The sequence below is a fragment of the Thalassophryne amazonica genome, chromosome 8, assembly GCF_902500255.1.
Source record: "Thalassophryne amazonica chromosome 8, fThaAma1.1, whole genome shotgun sequence".
In the NCBI taxonomy this organism is placed as follows: Eukaryota; Metazoa; Chordata; class Actinopteri; order Batrachoidiformes; family Batrachoididae; genus Thalassophryne; species Thalassophryne amazonica.
The window spans coordinates 22,060,919-22,082,543 of NC_047110.1; the positions used below are offsets into that span (position 1 = coordinate 22,060,919).

General features: G+C 39.6%; 1 protein-coding gene across 2 annotated transcripts in view; it reads right to left on the minus strand.

The window, feature by feature from the left end:
• znf143b (zinc finger protein 143b) overlaps positions 1 to 20,865 on the minus strand; it is a 43,023-nt gene extending 22,158 nt beyond the window's left edge. Inside the window, exons 1-9 of one of the 2 annotated variants that reach the window (XM_034175854.1) lie at positions 20,731 to 20,865; positions 15,472 to 15,587; positions 9,573 to 9,761; positions 9,213 to 9,293; positions 6,455 to 6,651; positions 875 to 943; positions 659 to 775; positions 471 to 546; positions 26 to 151 (exon numbers count right to left, since the gene is read on the minus strand). In XM_034175854.1, coding sequence (XP_034031745.1) covers positions 26 to 151; positions 471 to 546; positions 659 to 775; positions 875 to 943; positions 6,455 to 6,651; positions 9,213 to 9,293; positions 9,573 to 9,761; positions 15,472 to 15,577 — 961 coding nt within the window. In that variant the 5' untranslated portion in view covers positions 15,578 to 15,587; positions 20,731 to 20,865. The remainder of the gene's footprint in view (positions 1 to 25; positions 152 to 470; positions 547 to 658; positions 776 to 874; positions 944 to 6,454; positions 6,652 to 9,212; positions 9,294 to 9,572; positions 9,762 to 15,471; positions 15,588 to 20,730) is intronic. The other variant, XM_034175855.1, reaches the window with a different exon arrangement.
• Between the last annotated feature and the right edge of the window lie 760 nt (positions 20,866 to 21,625).

Genomic DNA, 21,625 nt, shown 5'->3' on the forward strand with positions numbered 1-21,625 from the left:
AACTGAAATGAAATTTGTAGAGTACCTGTATGAGTCCGGGTGTGTTTTTGAAGATCACCAGAGGTTTTGAAAGACTTGCAGCAGTTCATCTCCTGACATCTGTATGGCTTCTCCCCAGTGTGTGTACGAGAGTGACTCTTCAGTCCATACCCTGAAGAAGAAAAAAAAAACCCAGCTCAGTCACTGACATTTATGTAAACCAGTACACCCTTTTATTTTTGCTCAATCATTTGTTTATTTGCTTAGAATACCTATATGATTTCAACCATTGTATGGCATAACTCAACAAAGAATACATATGTATATAAAAAGATAAGGAGGCAGATCCGGGATGGTTTTTCTTGTTCATGAAATAATTTATGAAAATATCAGTAAAGAAATATAAAATGCCAAATTTTCTTTTAGTAGATCCCAAAAATGTACATGAATGCCCTCTCCTTTAACATTAACCTTTCACAGCAAATTGCTACCTGTTGCAAACTTCTTCCCACAGCCGACGTAGTCACAGATGTATGGTTTGTCTCCAGTGTGCGAGCGCTCGTGCACCTGTGGGAAACACAAACATGACCACCCAGCAAAGAGGATTTAAACAAAGATGAGTAGCCAAACTCTTAGGGCTGTGTTGTGAAATACTTTCTAATCTGTTGCACACACTTGCCTTCAGATGGTGAGCGGTGGTGTAGAGCTTTCCACAGCCTTCATATTCACAACGGTAAGACTTCTCTCCAACATTTGAGGTTCTTCCTGACCTGTTGTCTTGGCCCTGTAAAACAATCTAAGAACCATCAAGAAACATCAGTTAGACCCAACAATCAAAATTCAAAAGGGAATAAAGAAAAAAAATAAACAAACAAAGAAATTAAAGATATCCTACCTGCATGTGGACACCACTATCTGGCTCCATTCTGCTGTAGGAGCCCAAAGAACTCTCCATGTTCTCCACCTAACAGAAAGGTAATAATAATAATAATAATAGAAATAATAATTTATTTATATAGCACTTTTCTTAACAGAGTTACAAAGTGCATAACAGGAATTAAACCTAAAAGCTAAACACAATGAGAGTGCTTAATGAGACAAAATCCAACAAGAAATAAAAATCAAACAAGCACTTGACCAAAGATGAATGGCCACAAAAGAGGAATCTGTGAATGAAAACATTAAGAAATAAATACATTAAACTAAATAAAAACAAATACATCAATGTATGCTTAAAAAAAAGGTCAAGTTTTTAAAAAAGTGCAGATCATACATTTCCAAAAGCATTCATAATGAAAAGATCTCAGTGGTTGCGAGGACACATACAAATTTAATAACTCAGAGACATAAGCTGAGACAAGTACTTTTAAAGCCTTAAAAGCAAGTAGAAGCATTTGAAAAATCAATTCAAAATCTACCAGGAAGGCAGTGAAGGGACACCAAGACAAGAGAGACATGCTCATATTTCCTTGTTTTGGTAATGAGTCCAGCAGCAGGATTTTGGACTAGCTGGATGCGATAGAGGGAGCCCTGACTAATAACCAGAGTAGAGTGCTTTACAATAATGAAGTCTAAAATAAAAAAAAAAAATCTAATCTAAAATCTAAAAAAAATGTGAGCCATTTTATGGAGATCAGAGGTGGATGAAAAAGACTTGATTATGGTGATAACTCTGACTTGAAAGAAGCAGGATTTGATCATCAAAACAAAGTTTTCAGTCAAAGCTTGTGTAACATTTTCTAAAAAAGAACCCAAAATTGATTTCCCAGAGCTAAATGTACTAGGGGACCAAACAAGATTACTTGTCATTATTGAATTAAAGAAAACCTTGAAGCATCCATGTTTTAATATCAACAATAGATGAAAAACTAGGGGACCAAACAAGATTACTTGTCATTATTGAATTAAAGAAAACCTTGAGGCATCCATGTTTTAATATCAACAATAGATGAAAAACACCTGTCACCTTACTCTGGATGGCATTACCCTGACCTCTAGTAATACTGTGAGAAATCTTGGAGTCATTTTTGATCAGGATATGTCATTCAAAGCGCATATTAAACAAATATGTAGGACTGCTTTTCTGCATTTACGCAATATCTCTAAAATCAGAAAGGTCTTGTCTCAGAGTGATGCTGAAAAACTAATTCATGCATTTATTTCCTCTAGGCTGGACTACTGTAATTCATTATTATCAGGTTGTCCTAAAAGTTCCCTAAAAAGCCTTCAGTTAATTCAAAATGCTGCAGCTAGAGTACTGACGGGGACTAGAAGGAGAGAGCATATCTCACCCATATTGGCCTCTCTCATTGGCTTCCTGTTAATTCTAGAATAGAACTTAAAATTCTTCTTCTACTTATAAGGTTTTGAATAATCAGGTCCCATCTTATCTTAGGGACCTCATAGTACCATATCACCCCAATAGAGCGCTTCGCTCTCAGACTGCAGGCTTACTTGTAGTTCCTAGGGTTTGTAAGAGTAGAATGGGAGGCAGAGCCTTCAGCTTTCAGGCTCCTCTCCTGTGGAACCAGCTCCCAATTCAGATCAGGGAGACAGACACCCTCTCTACTTTTAAGATTAGGCTTAAAACTTTCCTTTTTGCTAAAGCTTATAGTTAGGGCTGGATCAGGTGACCCTGAACCATCCCTTAGTTATGCTGCTATAGACGTAGACTGCTGGGGGGTTCCCATGATGCACTGTTTCTTTCTCTTTTTGCTCTGTATGCACCACTCTGCATTTAATCATTAGTGATCGATCTCTGCTCCCCTCCACAGCATGTCTTTTTCCTGGTTCTCTCCCTCAGCTCCAACCAGTCCCAGCAGAAGACTGTCCCTCCCTGAGCCTGGTTCTGCTGGAGGTTTCTTCCTGTTAAAAGGGAGTTTTTCCTTCCCACTGTAGCCAAGTGCTTGCTCACAGGGGGTCGTTTTGACCGTTGGGGTTTTACATAATTATTGTATGGCCTTGCCTACAATATAAAGCGCCTTGGGGCAAACTGTTTGTTGTGATTTGGCGCTATATAAAAAAAATTGATTGATTGATTTAGCCCACTGAGATCTAACATTCATTACCAAGTGAAAAAAAACAAAAAAAAACAAAAACTATATATATATATATATATATATATATATATATATATATAAATAAATTAAACAGTATTATAATGTTTTGCCCTGACTCATTTTCTGCCACTTATCTGGAATAAATGCATAATTTTAATTAAAGACCAAGCACAAAGCAGCGCTTAGTAATACCCCAGATGTGAAAATCCTCCAACATGATACCTGCATTTATAGGTCACAATTCACGAATACCTTAATTTATGCAGTTCATAGGTGAAACCTAGTGTACAATAAATAAATAATCTTCCAACATCAATCCACAGACCTGACAAGGTATCATTCTTTGCAGAAATGTTTTTCAACACTGTAGATTGAAAGTACTTCAGCTTTTTTTTTTGTCATGTGTTCATTTGTCATGTTTCTCCATGAAAGGTCAGCACATAATTTTATGAATACTTGTTGGAAACATGATGTCAGATCCATCTGGGAAATTTGCACGGGATCTCTCCTGGTAGAATAGATCAGTGATTCTCAACCAGGGGTGCCGCGGCACCCTAGGTGCCGTGATCGATCGTCAGGGGTGCCGTGGGCAATTATCAAATATCACCATTATCGGGTGTATGTGCTGTATAATCGTGTGGCAGATGGTGTAATGCTCTTTTATTCCAGTAGATGGCAGCAAAGCACGCAGTAGCGCTGAGCCATGTGCCGACAAGGAGGCGTGATCGCCATTTTAATTCCGGGCAAGTTAGTGATTTGCGTGCATAGAAGTTCACTTAGTCTCGTCAAGAAACAGGTGGAATATGCCGGAAAGCTGCGCATGTTGGCAAGTCACAAACGGAGGAACAAGGGAGACAATATTTCCTTCCATAAGTAAGTGGGTTTGGTTATTGTTGTCACTTTGTCTGTGATATTTGGATGATAAACAGCTGTATGTCTCCTGCCGTACCTGTGTCGCCCGATGACACGGATCATTAATTTCATTTAGGTCTAGTTGATATTTTCCACTGCTAGACCAATGTCTAGTTAAAATTCTTGTCGTTAGTGACTAAAAATAACTGGGGAGTTTTTTTTTTTTTGCACCTTAAAATAATGAGATTAATGACCCGCGCTGTGCTGCCACACACACAGAGATGTGCACACACCACACACCGCTGACTTCATGAATGAAACTCGGTCAATAAAGGATAATTATGTAAAAATATAATATATATAAATATATTGTAATGGTTTTAGGAGCCACGCTGCGTTGAACAGCAGCAGCTCAGCCGAGCAGCGCAGCTTAACAGCACAGATCCGTGTAACTTTCAACACTAATATTTGTGAATGTGTGTGTGTCAGAGTAAGTTTAATACGTTCCTGACATAATTTAATGTAATTTAATTTTACTGTCTCGATATCCAGGACAAAATGGCATTTTAACACGTATTTTGCGAGCATTTTTCTGAGTGTGTTCAGTCGCGAATCTCCATTGAAAATGCATTAACATCCGGGTACTTCATCAATATTTTGCCCGGTTAGGAGGCGTCATGTCGCTGTTCATGAAGAGACGTTTTCGTTTAGTGTGCAGCAATGGGACTGCGCTCTCTAGTTCTCATATACAGCTCCATGACTATAGTATACTATGTTACGTCATATCTGTACCGCACGTGTTGCTAACGTGCTAAACGCACCGTGTAGAGACAGTCGAGTTAGTGGTGCGTGACACGCGACACATGACAGTGGTGTGCTGCAGGATTTTGTAAATATAAAAAGGGTGCCGCGGCTCAGTAAAGGTTGAAAATCACTGGAATAGATGATATAAGACTAATCTGTAAGATCAATTAAATGTTTCTTGAAAATTCAGCCAATTTAATAGCCAGCAATTTCCTCAGTTTTTAAAATAAAAGAAGTATAAACTAAAGATCTGTGAGCAAGATCACACATTCCCCTCCCCCCAGGTATACTGGTTCTTTGTGTTGAAATATCTGAAGTGGTGAACCTCTGTATGTGGAATTGTGACGACGAGAGGTATCATGCAAAGTTGAATTACATTGCGGAATTTTTGTTTTTAATATCTGCTTCTCTGTTCAACTGTTAGTAAGTATTACTGTATTCATGGACTAGACCTAAAGTCGGCCACTCACTCCATAGTAATTCAATACGTATTTTGTCAGGATCATAGAGAAACACACATCTTGTACTGTGTGGTTTGCAGAGCAATGTTTTTATGAGGCCACAATGCAGCAGTTTGTGCATGTTCAAAACTTGTGCAATGTCACAGGTGCCTCATGTCCTGTATTACATCATAACGTGCATTATGTGACATCACACAGATGTTATTACAAGCAGACACAAACATACGGGGGGTGCACGTACACACATTTGAACCTGAGCAAAATGGGGTCAGCCAAAAAATAAATAAATAAGTAAATAAATAAATAATATGATGGGTGAGTGAGAAGTTTTGAGACTGACCCAGAAAAAGTAGGACATGGATCTCAATCTTTTGCATTCTGAAAAACCAACATTTCTTGAGAATGTGTGAAATTTTGACTCAGTGCAATACTGAGTAATGTTGGTTTTTCAGAATGCAAAAGATAGAGAACTACACACGACTTTTTCTGGGTCAGGCTCAACACTTCTCAATTGGCCCCCATATGCAATAATATATAACATAAACTCTGAAACACAATACTATTCACTGAGCAATATATATCATGCTATTTTAATTTTTGCTGGCCTAAGTAGGAACCCAGTACTCTGTTTCATTCTTTCTCATGTACCACATGTTTTGAAATGACAATTAAAATCCTTGAATACTTGAAACTTTATCAGTTAACCTTTTATAACAACCTGTATTTTTTTTTTTGGGGGGGGGGGGGGGGGGGGGGGGGGGGGGGGGGGGGTGTCACAGAATTGAAAAAAAGGGGGTAACAACTATGAAACAACTATTCCCCCCGTTTGACTTTAGGTATTGTTTGTGAGCCTTATTGTGTTGGTGTACTGATAAACAGTGTGGGAGTTGTGGTCATGCTATACTGTCAACTGGGTTTAACACCTTATTACAATTCTACATTTCTCATTGTTTGGATATAAAGACACTCAAACATCCTGAAAGCTGACTGAAGTAACCTCAATCAATGTCTCCATTTAAGTGTGATGTACTGGACTTCTGAACCAAATACAACTGAATGTATCTCTGCAGGAAATAAAAAATACACTAAGTGTACAAATCGTTAGCAGAGTATTATTAGGGAGTGTGACTTAATAAGCCCTGCGACACACTGGTGTCCTGTCCAGGGTGTACCCCACCTCATGCACTATGACTGCTGGGATAAGCTCCACCTCCCTATGACCTTTAACTGGAGTAAGTGGATATAGAAGATGGATGGATGGACTTAATATTAACACATGGCTGCACCTGCCAAATTTACCTTAGCAGTGTACTGTTCTAACACGCTGATAGTCTCGGGGTCAATTCCTGTGGCCTCTGTCTGTAGGTCTGCGATTGTGCCATCAGCCTGAATGGCCAAGATAGTGTTGGGCTGAGGCATATGGACAGTGTGCTGGATATAAGCTGTGCTGCCATCCTCCAACTGCACCTCCTGCAGGCCACTCTGGTCATACGTTTCTGCGCAGAATTAAAGAGGGAGATGAAGACATAAATGAGAAAAGTAGTCTTGTGGTTACTATAAAATATCAAATGGTTTAAAGCTTGGGAGGAGCATTGCTTTCTGACAAGTCTGTAGACAAAGTGTGTTAAAATTAGTTTGAACATTTTCTACTCCTAGGAATAAAGTACAGAATACACAGGACCCTCACACTGTTTCACTCATGTACTCAGTACACTCAGACAAAACAACCTGACGAGGATGTCAGGAACTATACGCTGTGTTTTACAAAATTTAGCAGATTGAAAAGGGATATAATTAGGGCAAACTCAATAATAATTGATGAATTCTGATGCACCAAATTAACCACAGAAGCAACTGTTTTACCTATATAATACCCCATCGACAATTCTGCCACCTGCTGGATGGTTTCTGGATGACAGCCTGATGGTGAATTAGTAGTAGGTGTGGCTGTAGAGAGGATTTTGTGTCTTTACCCTTCAAAACCTAAATAAAGTGAGGGATATGGTCGGTCCACACAACCTCGAGGAAAGAGTCATTATAGCTCAAACAAACCAATCTTCCTTCTCTTTGTCTCTCTCAACATGTGGTTTTGAAGTTGCATGAAATGAGCTTGTTTGTAAATGTCTTCAAAGGCTAGTTCGATGGTCATAGTTGAACATTAATCGTTTACAATGACATTTAATCAAAGTCAAACTTGTCACAACATTAAATTCTGTGGACAAATACATACACTGAACAAAAATTTAAATGCAACACTTTTGTTTTCGCTCCCATTTTTCATGAGCTGAACTCAAAGATCTAAACCATTTTCCCTATACACAAAAGACCTATTTCTCTCAAATATTGTTCACAAATCTGTCTAAATCTGTGTTAGTGAGCACTTCTCCTTTGCCAAGATAATCCATCCCACCTCACAGGTGTGGCATATCAAAATGCTGATTAGACAGCATGATTATTGCACAGGTGTGCCTTAAGCTGGTCACAATAAAAGGCCACTCTGAAATGTGCAGTTTTGCTTTATTGGGGGGGTCAGAAAGCCAGTCAGTATCTGGTGTGACCACCATTTGCCTCATGCAGTGCAACACATCTCCTTTCCATAGAGTCGATCAGGTTGTTGATTGTGGCCTGTGGAATGTTGGTTCACTCTTCAATGACAGAGCGAAGTTGCTGGATATTGGCAGTAACTGGAACACACAACAGCGTCGAATATACGTCGATCCAAAGCATCCCAAACATGCTCAATGGGTGATATGTCTGGTGAGTATGCTGGCCATGCAAGAACTGTCTGGGATGTTTTCAGCTTCCAGGAACTGTGTACAAATCCTTGCAACATGGGGCCGTGCATTATCATGATGCAACATAAGGTGATGGTCGTGGATGAATGGCACAACAATGGGTCTCAGGATCTTATCACGGTATCTCTGTGCATTCAAAACGCCACCAATAAAATACAACATATTCCTTGTCCATACCACAACCCCACCGCCGCCATGGGCCATTCGATCCACAACGCTGACATCAGTAAACCGCTCACCCACACAATGCCCCTGAACAGTGAAAACCTTGATTCATCCATGAAGAGAATACCTCTCCAACATACCAGACACCATTGAATTTGAGCGTTTGCCCACTCAATTCGGTTACAGCGACAAACTGTCGGGTCGAGACCCAGATGAGGATGATGAGCATGCAGATGAGCTTCACTGAGACGGTTTCTGGCAGTTTGTGCATAAATTCTTTGGTTCTGCAAACCGACTGTTGCAACAGCTGTCCGGGTGGCTGGTCTCAGACAATCTTGGAGGTGAACATGCTGGATGTGGAGGTCCTGGGCTAGTGTGATTAAACGTGGTGTGCGGTTGTGAGGCCGATTGGATGTACTGTCAAATTCTCCGTTTACCTTTGAGGTCGGCTTATGATAGAGAAATGAACGTTCAATCCACGGACAACAGCTCTGGTGGACATTCCTGTAATCAGCATGCCAACTGCACGGCCCCTCAAAATGTGCGACATCTGTGGCATTGTGCTGTGTGTTAAACTGAATTTTAGAGTGGCCTTTTACTGTATTGTGGCCAGCTTAAGGCACACCTGTGCAATAATCATGCTGTCTAATCAGCATCTTGATATGCCACACCTGTGAGGTGGAATGGATTATCTCGGCAAAGAAGTGCTCACTAACACAGATTTAGACAGATTTGTGAACAATATTTGAGAGAAATAGGCCTTTTTTGTATATAGAAAATGTTTTAGATCCAAGTTCCGCTCATGAAAAATGAGAGCAAAAACAAGTGTTGCGTTTACAATTTTGTTCAGCGTACATAAAAACAGGTTATATATTTTACCTTTGGGGTAGTGGACAAGTGGTTAAAGCGCTTGGTTTCAGTGCAGAAGGTTCCGGGTTCAAATCCCACCCCTGCCACATTTCTCCATGTAATGTGGAGATGCGTCAGGAAGGGCATCCGGCGTAAAACTTGTGCCAATTCAACATGCAGATCCACCTTGGATTTGCTGTGGCGACCCTGAGTACAAAACAAGGGAGCAGCCGAAGGGACTTACTTACCTTTGGGTGTGTGGATGTATGCTGTCGTTCCATCCTCTAGTTGAACTGTTTGTCCATCTTCAATATGTAAACTTTCTCCTCCTACAACATAAAAGAAAAATATGCATTATTATCAAACCAATATTAAACATTAGTGGCATTTATCTTGTTTTTTTAAAGAGTAACAAAATTACTTTTTCTTTTAATCTCTTGCTTTTTTCCAGTTAGAAAGCAGTGAGTTCCTCAGATTAGTTACAGTTATGTTACTTTTTTCTGTCATACTCCCAACTGTTGGTGACTCATGGGGCATTCCAGCAAATATAGTGCAATGCAATGTTTGAACCCTGTCTGTCCAGATTACCGCAGACATTTGTGATTTACCTGTTTTAGGCATGGATACATGATGAACGTATGCAGCAGAGCCATCCTCCAAATGGATGACCTGCCCGTCCATGATCTGTCCATCTGAAAAAGATGATTTCGATTCATGTTGGATGTATGCAGTGGATCCATCTGCCAGAGTAACTGCCTGCAGGCTCACTGTGTCCATGTTCTCCATCTGATCACCATCTGAAAAACAACAATACTGTTACTGCTGCTTCAAGAAAAAAAAAAAAAAGAAAAAAAAAGAAAAAAAAAATGGCATGCCAGGACTGCTTATATGAGACAGCTGAAACCACTTGGCTGACTGGCAAAACATTTCCCAGCTGATCAAGGAGTCCAGCTGCCTTAACTACAGGAGCAGGGTTCTCACCAGTGCAGTTGAGCGTAAGGGACCCACCCCTACACTGTGATTTGGATCCCCAACGCTGTGATTTGGGCCCCTACACTGTGTTTTGACCAGCGCAGGGGGGCTTTTCTGTTGTTTCTTTCCTTTTTTAAAAGGACACGTGGCACATAATTTTATGTCCCAGTTAGCAAAACAAACTGTTCATGACTGTAAGTTTATCTGCACACATGCGATAATAATTAGTGGTCGCTGATGTATTTTATTGGTAATTATCCCTTTCGCAAGGCGAGTCAGCAGGTGCCTTTCCGGAAATCATCTTACTCTGCATTTCTCGCCATTTCTTGGCTTGTAATGCACATTTTAGGAAAAGCAGAACCATCCCGAAGGCCGACAGAGTGAAACAAATGATGCTACGTCCGATAAAGAAGCTTCTGAACTTTGATTCGAAAGTGATGACTTGGATTTACATAAGATGCACAGAGAGGAAATGACACACTTCACCCCAAAACTCTTAAATCTGTCGGATTTTGGATCCTAACGTGCTGAGTCTGCCGTCTGTGACACAGGACTCTATTGTAGTGCCACCATGAATGTGTATATGGAACATCTCACTGCCTAAACATGCAAATGTGTTTCTTACATTGTAAAAGTTGGAATATGTTATTTTAAGGAGATAATGGACTTTCTAGCTAACGTGGCAGAATCGTGAGAGAACTAACGGCGGAGCTGCAGTGGGAGCATCCCAAATTGCGGAGATGATTGGACAGAGAGCCACTTTTGGGAGTGGCCCAGAGTCCAGCAGCCATAGCTCAAATCATTCTACAAGTGAGTGAGTGCTCTGTTCAGTTTTCTTTTTTCCTTTTGTATTTTGTTCTCATCAGTGTAGCTGGTAGGCTTTGTCATTTTTATTGTACTTTGAGAGAGTCTGTTGGATTTTAGATGTCGATGTGTGCGGAGTCTGCTGTCTACAGGAGCAGCATGCTGCTTTAACCCCATTATAGCTACCGCCGTGAACGTGCACGTGGACCTCCCTGCCAGGCTGCCTGATCACGCAGATGTATTTCTTAGACTTTTCACAGTTATATCGATGACAACACGTATAAGCGTGCAGAAAGCTGAGCCTCTAGCAGACTGTTTTTAACAGGATGCATTCACGATAGACGTGCATGCACACCAGGTCTTCTCACAGTTGAAAGTGGCTGCTGCTTTTATGGTGACTGCATCAAAATGAACAGTTACCGCTTCAAAATGAGTCATCATAACATGACATTACACTTGGCTCATTAGCAACTACATTCCATTCAACAGTGCGCCGTGAATGCTTAGGTACATTTACCTGAGCACTCTTTCCATTGTTTAGTACTTAGTGTGTATGCCAAATGTAAAGCTACTGGAAAACACTGTAATTCTGTGTGCCTCTGAAAAGAAATATTGTGGCAATCTTTTGAATAAAATGTTATTTCTTGTTATACAGTATCTCTGAGTATTAATTTGTCGAGGTTGAGTAGCTCTCTAACTCCATTTATTATGACCCTTCACAAATGAATAAAAAATAACTTTTGGCTTTAAAGTAAGGGTGTAACAAAGATAATAATAATAAAAAAAAACTTTGGCTTTACTTTATAAAATTTGGCTCTCGAAATGCAGGAAACAGTGTTTCAGAGGGTTATAAATTTCAAAATTTCCACACCATGTTCTCCTCTATACTGTGAAAAAAATCCTTGGTGAGAACCCTGAGGAAGGATCTTATCTTCACCTAGATGACAACAGAGAACCTACACAGACTGTTTACATCAACTGTGGTTGCAATGAGAAGGAGGTGAACATATTAACTTATCAACCCAGGTGGCCTTCAGGACAGATTATCTCAAATGTCAAGGCCATATGACAGACTCAACAAGTCACACAGAATTAATGTACATGAATCGGTGTCGTGCACTACGACACCTCTGGATGATATTTAGATCATCTTTTATGTGAAACAACTTCTTCTAAGGATACCGGTGACTACGATACCATCCTTGGCAACTTTCAAGATGTGGTTGTGCAAGAACTGTCATAATCCATTCAGATCACCAGTTGTGTCCATGTCTGGAAGTCCTCCAGCCAGACTGTCTGATCTTGAAGTCTGGCCAGATTTAATCATGGGCAGGGAGCAGGCTTACGACTGCGAGACTTCAACTGAATCCTCAGGGAACTCACAACAAGTCTGTGAGTTTGCACTGAAATCACCCATGACTAAAAAAAAGTGTCACCTGTGGGGCAGTCATCAATCACAGAGTGAAGCTGTGAATAAAAGGTCTCCCTCACAGAGACATTGCTCACTGCTGTCAGAGCACAGATTGAGACAACAGTCAAAACACCCAGTGAATGTCTGAGTCTCATAATACTACAGCCATGACATCCAGTACCACTGGAACGAGCTGGTCTGCCACATTAACTGCCAACTCCCTCTGTAAGCCAACCAATGGAACAACTAGACCAAAAGTAAGTGCATCCATTCACAATGATCTGGCTACTTTCAGGTCTTTGTACTTCAGACAATGCAGCCACTACAATGTGGAGTTTTCAAAGCGCCCTTTACAGCATTGGAAGATGGTCATCCTTCCTGAGAGAGAGGATGTTCCGTGTGCCCATCTGCATGACCCGCCATGACCCCTCAGCACGGCACCAGCTGCCATCCTAAAAAGAACCTTGGTGCTCTCCTGTGGTGTCATGTTGTTGAAAGATGAGGCTTTGAACGCCAACCCCCCTGAGCCCTTTGGAAACTGAAGAGTTACTCTGATAGAGAGTAGAAACAAGAGGAGAATGGATACAAGAATCTTCCTTTTAAATCATTATCGCTGGAAATTCTAACCTGTACAAGGAGCTACCATATCTGGTGTCAAAGTTCTTGTAGCAGATCTTCCAGCCAACTGTGAACCACCAAATGTTTGTGACATCGCAAAGGACATGAAACAGCTGAGGACGGGGAGTGCTCCAGGTAATGCGCATTTCTGTCTGTGGTCCAGTGCATAGGTGCCTGACTGTGACCCCAGTGGCTGGAGAAGACCAAGGGGACACCTCCACTTCACCTGGCTGTGGCAGATAGATGGTTATTTTAGAGATGTGAGGATGGGCTGGTTGTCTGTCTGGGTGGTTGCCTTCAGAACCCAAAGCAGTTATGTGTTTTTGTGGATGCAGTGAAGTGTAGCACGAGCGCACGGTCCCAGGCTTGACTTGATTTGGTGTTACATTTGTAAGGTGTGAGTGTTGCACCCGAGTGTCTCTTCTAGCTTGGCTCAAAGTGAAACATTTGTCTTACAATCTCAAAATTATGACATTAAAAATCAAAATTGAGACTTTGCAGCTTGTCAATGTGGTGTAAAGAGTTTAAATTTTGAATTACTGTTTTTACTTGGATTCTAAAAATCCCTTTTAAAGCAATGATTTTGGCTTAATGTCATAGATTTTAAAAGTTAACAATTTGCCATTTTATGTCACAGTTATAATCTAGAAATTCAAAAATCTCAATTAATTTCATCACTGAAAAAGTTATGAATGAAAGAAAATGCATCAACTTTCTATCTTGAATTAATTTTAAAGTTGAGATTGTCATTTTATCCTGTAACTATGATTTAGACTGTCAAAATACTAACTTAATGTTACACATTTGAAAGTTCTAATTGTGACCTTTTAACTCACCATCATGATGTAGAAAGTTAAGATTTTGACTCTGTCATGTATGATTTTAAAGTTCAGATTTTGACATTTATACCATGATTATGAATGAGAAAGCCAAGATGCAGACTAAATATCTGTCATATATCATTAAGTAGTTGACATTAAATCTTTTACCTCATAAACACAACATAGAAAGTAAAAATATTGACTTACCAGCTTGTAAATATGACTTGGAATGTTGAGATTTAGACCTTTTGTCACAGTTACTACTAAGTTACATTACAGAATTACATTACTAAGAAAGTCCACTTTTTTTTTCTTTGTATCATAATTATGATTTAGCATGTCAAAATTTCAACTTACAAGTGCTTGATTATGAGTTGCGAAGGTCAAAATTTTGATTTTATATATACCGATGCTTTATTTCCACTGATGCTCATTGACAGTCCAACATGCAAAAACTCTACAAGATGATCCACTGATTGAGATCAAACACACTGCCTCATGGTCTGACAAGAAGTCCACATTTAAAAGTAGAGAGAACTCCTTACTGTTATAAAGGGGCAAGACGACACAAAAATCTGAGTGTAGCAAGTTCAGTTTTCGATGGATACAACATATCCATTCACTGAAAAAGGTTCTTTGGTTTAAATTGTTCACTTTTTGTTGATACAACTGTAACAAGGCGATCACAGATAGCAGAATTCACCTCATTCACACTATTGGAATATAACAATTAACAAAACAATTTTTAGCAAATAATTTGTGAAAATAATACAAAAAAAATTATTTTGATTAACACACACACACACACATATATATATATATATATATATATATATATATATATATATATATATATATATATATATATATATACACAATATATATATATATATATATATATATATATATATATATATATATATATATATATATATGAAATTTGCATTTTGTATCACCAGTTATACAGCTTCATGATGAAGTGGTATAGAGGAGGATTTTCATAAAAAGAAGACCTGAAAGTTTAGCTACAAACTGCCAGAAGGTACATCTGAGCAAGCCTAGATTTAATCTGTCTTGGTGAAAGAAAATCCTTCTCCACTCTACTCCGCTATGAAGCGAAGAGTGGTGATGCAAAATGCAACATTTGCACTGTGCACAATTTATCCAATGACAGCCACATTACCCTATAACTTCTTCTGGGTTGCCTGGGTGTCTTGGTGGCTTTCCTCAACCTTCTTCTTCTTGCACAGTCACTCAGTTTTTGAGAACTGTCTATGCCATGCAGATTTACTACTGCGTGCCATACTGTTTGTATTTCTTCTTAATTGATGAAAATAAACTCCAGGACATATTCAGTGACTTGGAAATCTTAATGTATCCATCCTCTGACTTGTCTGAAGAAAACTGGGAATAACACTGATTATTTACAGGTGGTTTCAGTGCGGAAGGTTCCCGGTTCAAATCCCACCTCTACCACATTTCTCCATGTAATGTGCAGTTGCGTCAGGAAGGGCATCCGGCGTAAAATTTGTGCCAATTCAACATGCAGATCTACCTTGGATTTGCTGTGGCGACCCTGAGTACAAAACAAGGGAGCAGCCGAAGGGACTTTACTATTTACAGGTATTATACCAAAGGGGCCATTACTTATGCAACCCATCATCTTAGCTTTTATATTTTTAATTCATTTATATCAAATTGTATAGATTTGCTTTGAGATTGAGTTTAATGAAAGTAATTTTAGAAATGTTTATACTGAGATCCCTGATTTACTTTTTGTATTTGAAATGGCATAAACAAATTAAAATGCGCAATATACCAAGAGGCCGAATGCTTTTGCAAGGCACTGTATTTTGCAGTCATATTAAATAGGAAGCTCACCTGCGACTGTCACGGCCTCTGTTAGACACAGTGCGACTGGCTGGCCGTCTACATCATGAAACTCTGCCATTCCCTGTGACTCCCGGTTTATCTGGGCCAAGAGCATGCTTTAGCTGCTGGGGACACACAGACAAGACACATACTGACCCAAGGACCATTTAGTCATAAACTATAAAAAAAAAAAAAATCTGTGTTCTACTTTTTGAGCTATTGTATACATTGGAATAAAGACAGGTAGGCAGATGCAATTACATGAACTGTTTGACAGTGGTAATTCTCGACAAAAATAAATAAATAAAAGATACCATCAATAATACATAGCATCAATAACTTTAGTACTTAATAAAATTTTGTTTAAATCAAGTCAGCAAAGGAACAAACCAGCCCAATGTGGTGCCAACTGAAAGTCAAGATAAAGAGTTCATGCCTGGAAAGGCATTCAAAGTGCAAAACCTTTTATGTTTTACCAAAAACATAAATAATGTTAAGGAACGTATTATGGCCAGCTTTAGAGGACAAACATAGTAGGATAAGTAATGTATGTTGTGTTGTAACCACTTGTTATAACTGTCATTACTACAATAATAATTAGCTAGTGTAAATGCACAGCTAACAAGACCACTATACTAATAAGTGTTCGGGCGAAAGAAGCAGAATCCAGGTACATTAAGGGTAAAACTAAGTGACGTCAGTTTTTCCTATCGAAAGTAAATTTTGTGGATGTCAGTGTCTTTGTATTTATGTCTCACAACAGAGGAAAGGTGGCCCAAAAAAATATTAGTTAGAAGACTACCTCGACTACCACTTTTCAAACTAAATTTTTACAATGGGGTAAACTGCACAAGAAACTCAACCACTATTGTAACTACAGCTCAGTTTTGCAAAATGATACTTCCCTTTTTGTCATACTGGTTGATTGCATGCATGTCTTGTTGCGAGAAAGAAACGAGACTCGCCCTCCGTTCCATTTCTCCAAACGCTGCGCTGCTCTCTATTGAGTCAAGTTAGAAAGATAGAGTCCGCTTGGAATTAATAACTTCAAAGCGAATCGTCATTTAAATCAAATGACACCTCTTTCCAAACGTTGTAATACAACCAATAAACTGCAAATCGATCAAAATGGTTTTTTTTCCCCTCCCAAAATTAGACATCCTGCGCTGCCATGCAGCAGCCCAAGACTGTATGGCTGCAGACCTGCAGACTCCAGCAGCTGTCTGAGTTCAGCTCAGACCATTAATGTCTGAAAGGAAATGCTTTTGACTTCAGATTTTGTTTATTTCTATTTATGTACAGAGATCAAGGATACAGTGACCAATTTCATATTTATTTACTTCAAGACTCAAAAAAATGTTATTGACATAGAAAACCTGTAAAGCCTACTTTCAGTAAACAGAAAATTCACAAGAGCTATCGATAAGGCAATCGATAAGGAATCGGACCAATAAGCAGAATCGATAATGGTATCAATAGATAAAATCTTATTAATACCCATCCCTAACCCTGGCACAATTTTTGATTTAGCCATTTTTCAGAGAATATGAATAACACAAAAACTTTTTTCACTCATGACCAGTGGTTGTGTGACACCATGTATTGTCAAACAACTGCGTTTTCTCTTTTTAAATCATAATGACAGCAGAAATTAACCAGGTGACCTTCATCAAAAGTTTATATAGCCTGGTGATTTTCGCCTAATAACATGCACACAAGTTGACACAAACAGGTTTGAATGACCACTAAAGGTAGCCTTCCTCACCTGTGATCTGTTTGCTTGTAATCAATGTGTGTGTATAAAAGGTCAATGAGTTTCTGGGCGACAGACTGGTGCCCTGTCCTGGGTGTACCCCGCCTCGTGCTCTATGACTGCAGGGATAGTCTCCAGCCCCCCACGACCTTTGATTGTACTAAGCGGTTGAAGATGAGTGTGTGTGTGTGTGTGTGTGTCTGTCTGTCTGTCTGTCTGTCTGTCTGTGAGTGAGTGAGTGAGTGACTTTTTGGGCTCCTTGCAACCTGTGGCACCAGCACATGTTCACAAACTTGGGCATTTAGAATTACTCTAATTTTTTATTTTGCTTATGGTTTATGAAAAAAGAGGGACTCCATATGAAAATGGCTCTAATTCCTAAACTGTTATGCTGAGTTCAGAACCCTTGGAAGCTCAAAATGACCAGACTTAAAAAAAAACACCTACTTCAGGAAAAAGTGCATTTGTCACATTACCTTGGACACAAATATGGATCAACCACTTAGTCTATCGCAATAGGGCTAGTCTAATGTTATTGCTTCAGCTAAATGAAAATGTCAAAGATATTCTTGCTGGTGTGTGGTGCTGGAAGCTTAACTGTACACAGAATGTGAATGCATTACATATTCTATGGGTCGCAGCAACATTTGCTTCCACGTCAAGTGACTCACTGACGTGAAAACACACAGTTGGTATCTTGTTATAACATCGATACAGTGTATATTTGCGACTGTTATTTGCTGTTAAAATGAAACAGTGGCTACAATGTAAGAAAACTGCATCAAATTAAACTGTGTGCTACTTAGAGAATCCATGCCAGCTTGAGTGTTTTCATGTCAGCAGGCGCTGTGTGACCGACAGAATAGCAGTATTGTTAACAATTAATTTTAAAGATGCATTCTGAACATTAGTCTAGGGGTGGTGGCCAAGTGGTTAATGCACTTGGTTTCAGTGCAGAAGGGTACTGGCGTACCCCGAGTACAAAACAAGGGAGCAGCCGAAGGGACTTACTTTTTACATTCTGAACATTAGTGACATTGTTCTCACTCATCGCAAATGTGGCAGCCATGGTTGTAAAGCCAACTTGGGTACCTCAGCTTGCTCAATTTCGTCATGAGTTTCCCACCATAAATTCTGGTTTGATGGAGCATTGAAGGCATTTTGCCTGAGTTAGAGGTTGAGATCTCAGAACAACAGAGGTTTTTCAACGCAGCATTAATGCAATACTTTTACTAAAGCCTTTGAAATTAAAAAAAAAAATCTAAAACACAAGATGTATCAACATGTACCATTTCAAGTCTATTGTGGTGGTGTATAGAGGTGAAATTAAAATAAATTAATAAAAAAAATAACACCAATTGTGTGACTGTTCAAGTACATATGCACCTGACTGCATTATCAAGATTAATCAGGATTTTAAAGACAACAATCGAAATAAGTGGGAGCTGGGGGGTGTCCACATTTTTGTGTTTCCCTCATATTAACTGTATTTGTGTCCATAGAATTACTTAATTTACCAAATTAAAGACGCCTACCAAATTAAAAATGGCAGTGGCCATCCATACGTAGCCATATTCATATAGTGAAATTCTATTAGTATAGAGGGTTTTCATGTGACGTATCGGTCACGTAATTTTGTGTCCTGCGACCATTCTGGATTACGACGCGGTGGCCACTGTGATACACTACGTGCATTTGGTGAACAATTACAGAAGCTTCAACGTCGGTGTGAAGAAGCCTCAAGGAACCGTAGCGCTGAGAGAGATCCGCACCTACCAGAATTTTATTTTATTTTATTCGGCAATAAAATTATATAAGAATATATAAAATACCGCCGACGATAACACAAGAACGCTTCCTATACAGATGCTTATTTGCATTCTGATCCTCCAGCACCGAGCTGCTGATCCGCAAGCTGCCCTTCTAGTGCCTGGTGAGAGAAATCAGTCAGGACTTCAAGACAACCTCCGCTTTCAGAGCTCCGCTGTGATGCTCTGCAGGAGGCCGGCGAGGCTGACCTGGTCGGCAGCTTCCTAGTTCACAATATCGCAGTGTGACACTGTCGGCCAGTTTGTTACATCACCACTAAATTCACTATCTGGTATAAGATACGGATCCACTGAACTGCTACACATCTATCACGATAATTAGCTTTATCTCGAGGATTTAAAGCATCGTAATAACTGTACATTCTCTCCATTTTTCTATCACGCGCCAGCCTCCTTGTAATCCAGAATGGAGACGGCACCTGTCCTGCAGCAAATTGGTCACGTGATTGAAAACCCTCTACAGCAATGATGAAACCCCTGCTTTAAAAAAAAACAAAAAACATATCCAATCAACTTTGCTATTATTTTAGCGAAATTTCGTATACACACCAGCAATTTTTTTTTTTTTTAATCAAAAACCCAGTTTTGTTGTTTTTCTGTCTGATTTTAAATCTTATTTGGAGACCTTTAAAACATTGCAATAACAAAAAACTATAACAACCAAGACATTATTAAGAGAATCTGTTATCCTATTTATGTAAGATTTATATTTTAATGCCTTTGTTATGTATTCACACCTCTAGCCATTGTTGTTTAACCTGTACTGTTCATATTTATAAATAAATAAAAATTAGTGCGTAGCGTGTCTTATTGGTTAATATAGGTCACACGATCATAAGGCTAGAACTTGTATTTGCTATGACACATAGATTATTAAAACTACGTTAACCACAACCACTAATCCTAACTCCTAATCCCAATAACAAACCTGCGCTAACAGCCACTTCCATTAAAAATCGATCATTGTAGCAATGACCGGCGCATTTGAACATAATTTAATGTATACACAAAACAGTTACTTTTGACAGCCAGCTGTATACAGCATTGACACAAAACATATTTTGCTGCACATCTCAGGTTAGGTTTTAATGAGTTTGGAAATTTATTTTATAGTTTTATTGAGTTTACAGTCGAGCAGCGCTGATGTTTTTGGCGCTTTTTTGGGCAAGCAGCTAATCAAGATGTAGCACAAATGTGACTCGGCATAAACGAAAACGCCACTAATGTCGCATAATTTTCTCCGACGACGCTGTAAACATTTTACAGAAAGAACAAACAGCCTGTCATTGCATCATGGCTAGCCACCATGCTAACGCGGCTGCTAACTACTCCTGTCACGGTTTAACTGTTATTAGCAGACCGCCGGATGAAGATGACGCTACGAAAAGAATATAACTTTTAATTTTTTTTTTCGGTGAAAACTGATCCCGAGGGTGGCTAAAGCTAACTAGCTGGCTCCATAAAGCTCCGTGACTCGGACGTCTAACTAACGACGCACTTAAGGAAACAAGAAGCTAATTTAGGATAACATAAAGAAATTCGGACTCGGTGAATATCACTTTTATTCTTAGTTTAATAGTGTTTTCCCCGTCATGTTTCGGCTAGCTGCCGAAGCTTGCCACTCCCTCTCCCAGACATGGCTGTAGGAATAATGCACACTGGGTAAAAACCAATTTATACACTAACCTCGGAAAAATTTCCAACAATTCCTCCTGTTCGACCACCATGCACCACTGCAGGAAACGATCACCAACATCAACACACCGGGAACGTGTATGACAAAGGCCATCCTTCGAGTCCGATCCGCCTACGATCAAGCCTCACCTTCAGATTGGTTGAGAGGGAGGGCAGCTCTCACTCCTATTGGTCAGATTGTATTGTCTGTCATCTAACACGCCGTCTGATGTTTCTGTTGTTCAGCTTCCCGGGCCCCAGACAGACGCCATTCCGCGTCAGTTTTCCTATTGTGTCGGGGTGTTTTTGCCTACAAATGTACCTTTTCGTCATGGAAACGATAAATTATGTATCGACATACAGCACAGACCACAGATATTACATATTTTACAGTTCAGATGCTCAGAGATGTGATTAGTTTGGTCTTTCTATGACATAACATCGAGGTGTGTCAGACTTTTGGCATCCATGTTGAAAACAAGGTGGTGAAGGCAGGAGGGGGAAAGTGGGGAGAAAAAAGGAAATGTGGGAAAGACAGGAGAATGTGAAACAAGTATCACACACTGTGTTTATCGTGAAACTGTTTCATAACACATATAAGCAGGTTCAAGCATAAAGTAACATTTTTAAAGCAGTCATGCTAACAAATTTTTCAGGAAAAAAAGTCGGCACCACGTCACTGAGGCGAAGTGGCCAATCCGGCGAGAAGGGCGAGAATTCGTGTTTCCGTGACTGGCCGCGTGGTGAAAACACGCTCGGGGTGTATGCGTTCCATTGAAATTGGCCAGTTTGCGTTTGTCTCTGACTTACTTCCATCAGCCAGCCAACAGCTATCATTGCCTGGAATGGTGAGATTCATACACCAAGCTGAGCTGAAATGAACCATTGTACATGAAATTGACTTTAT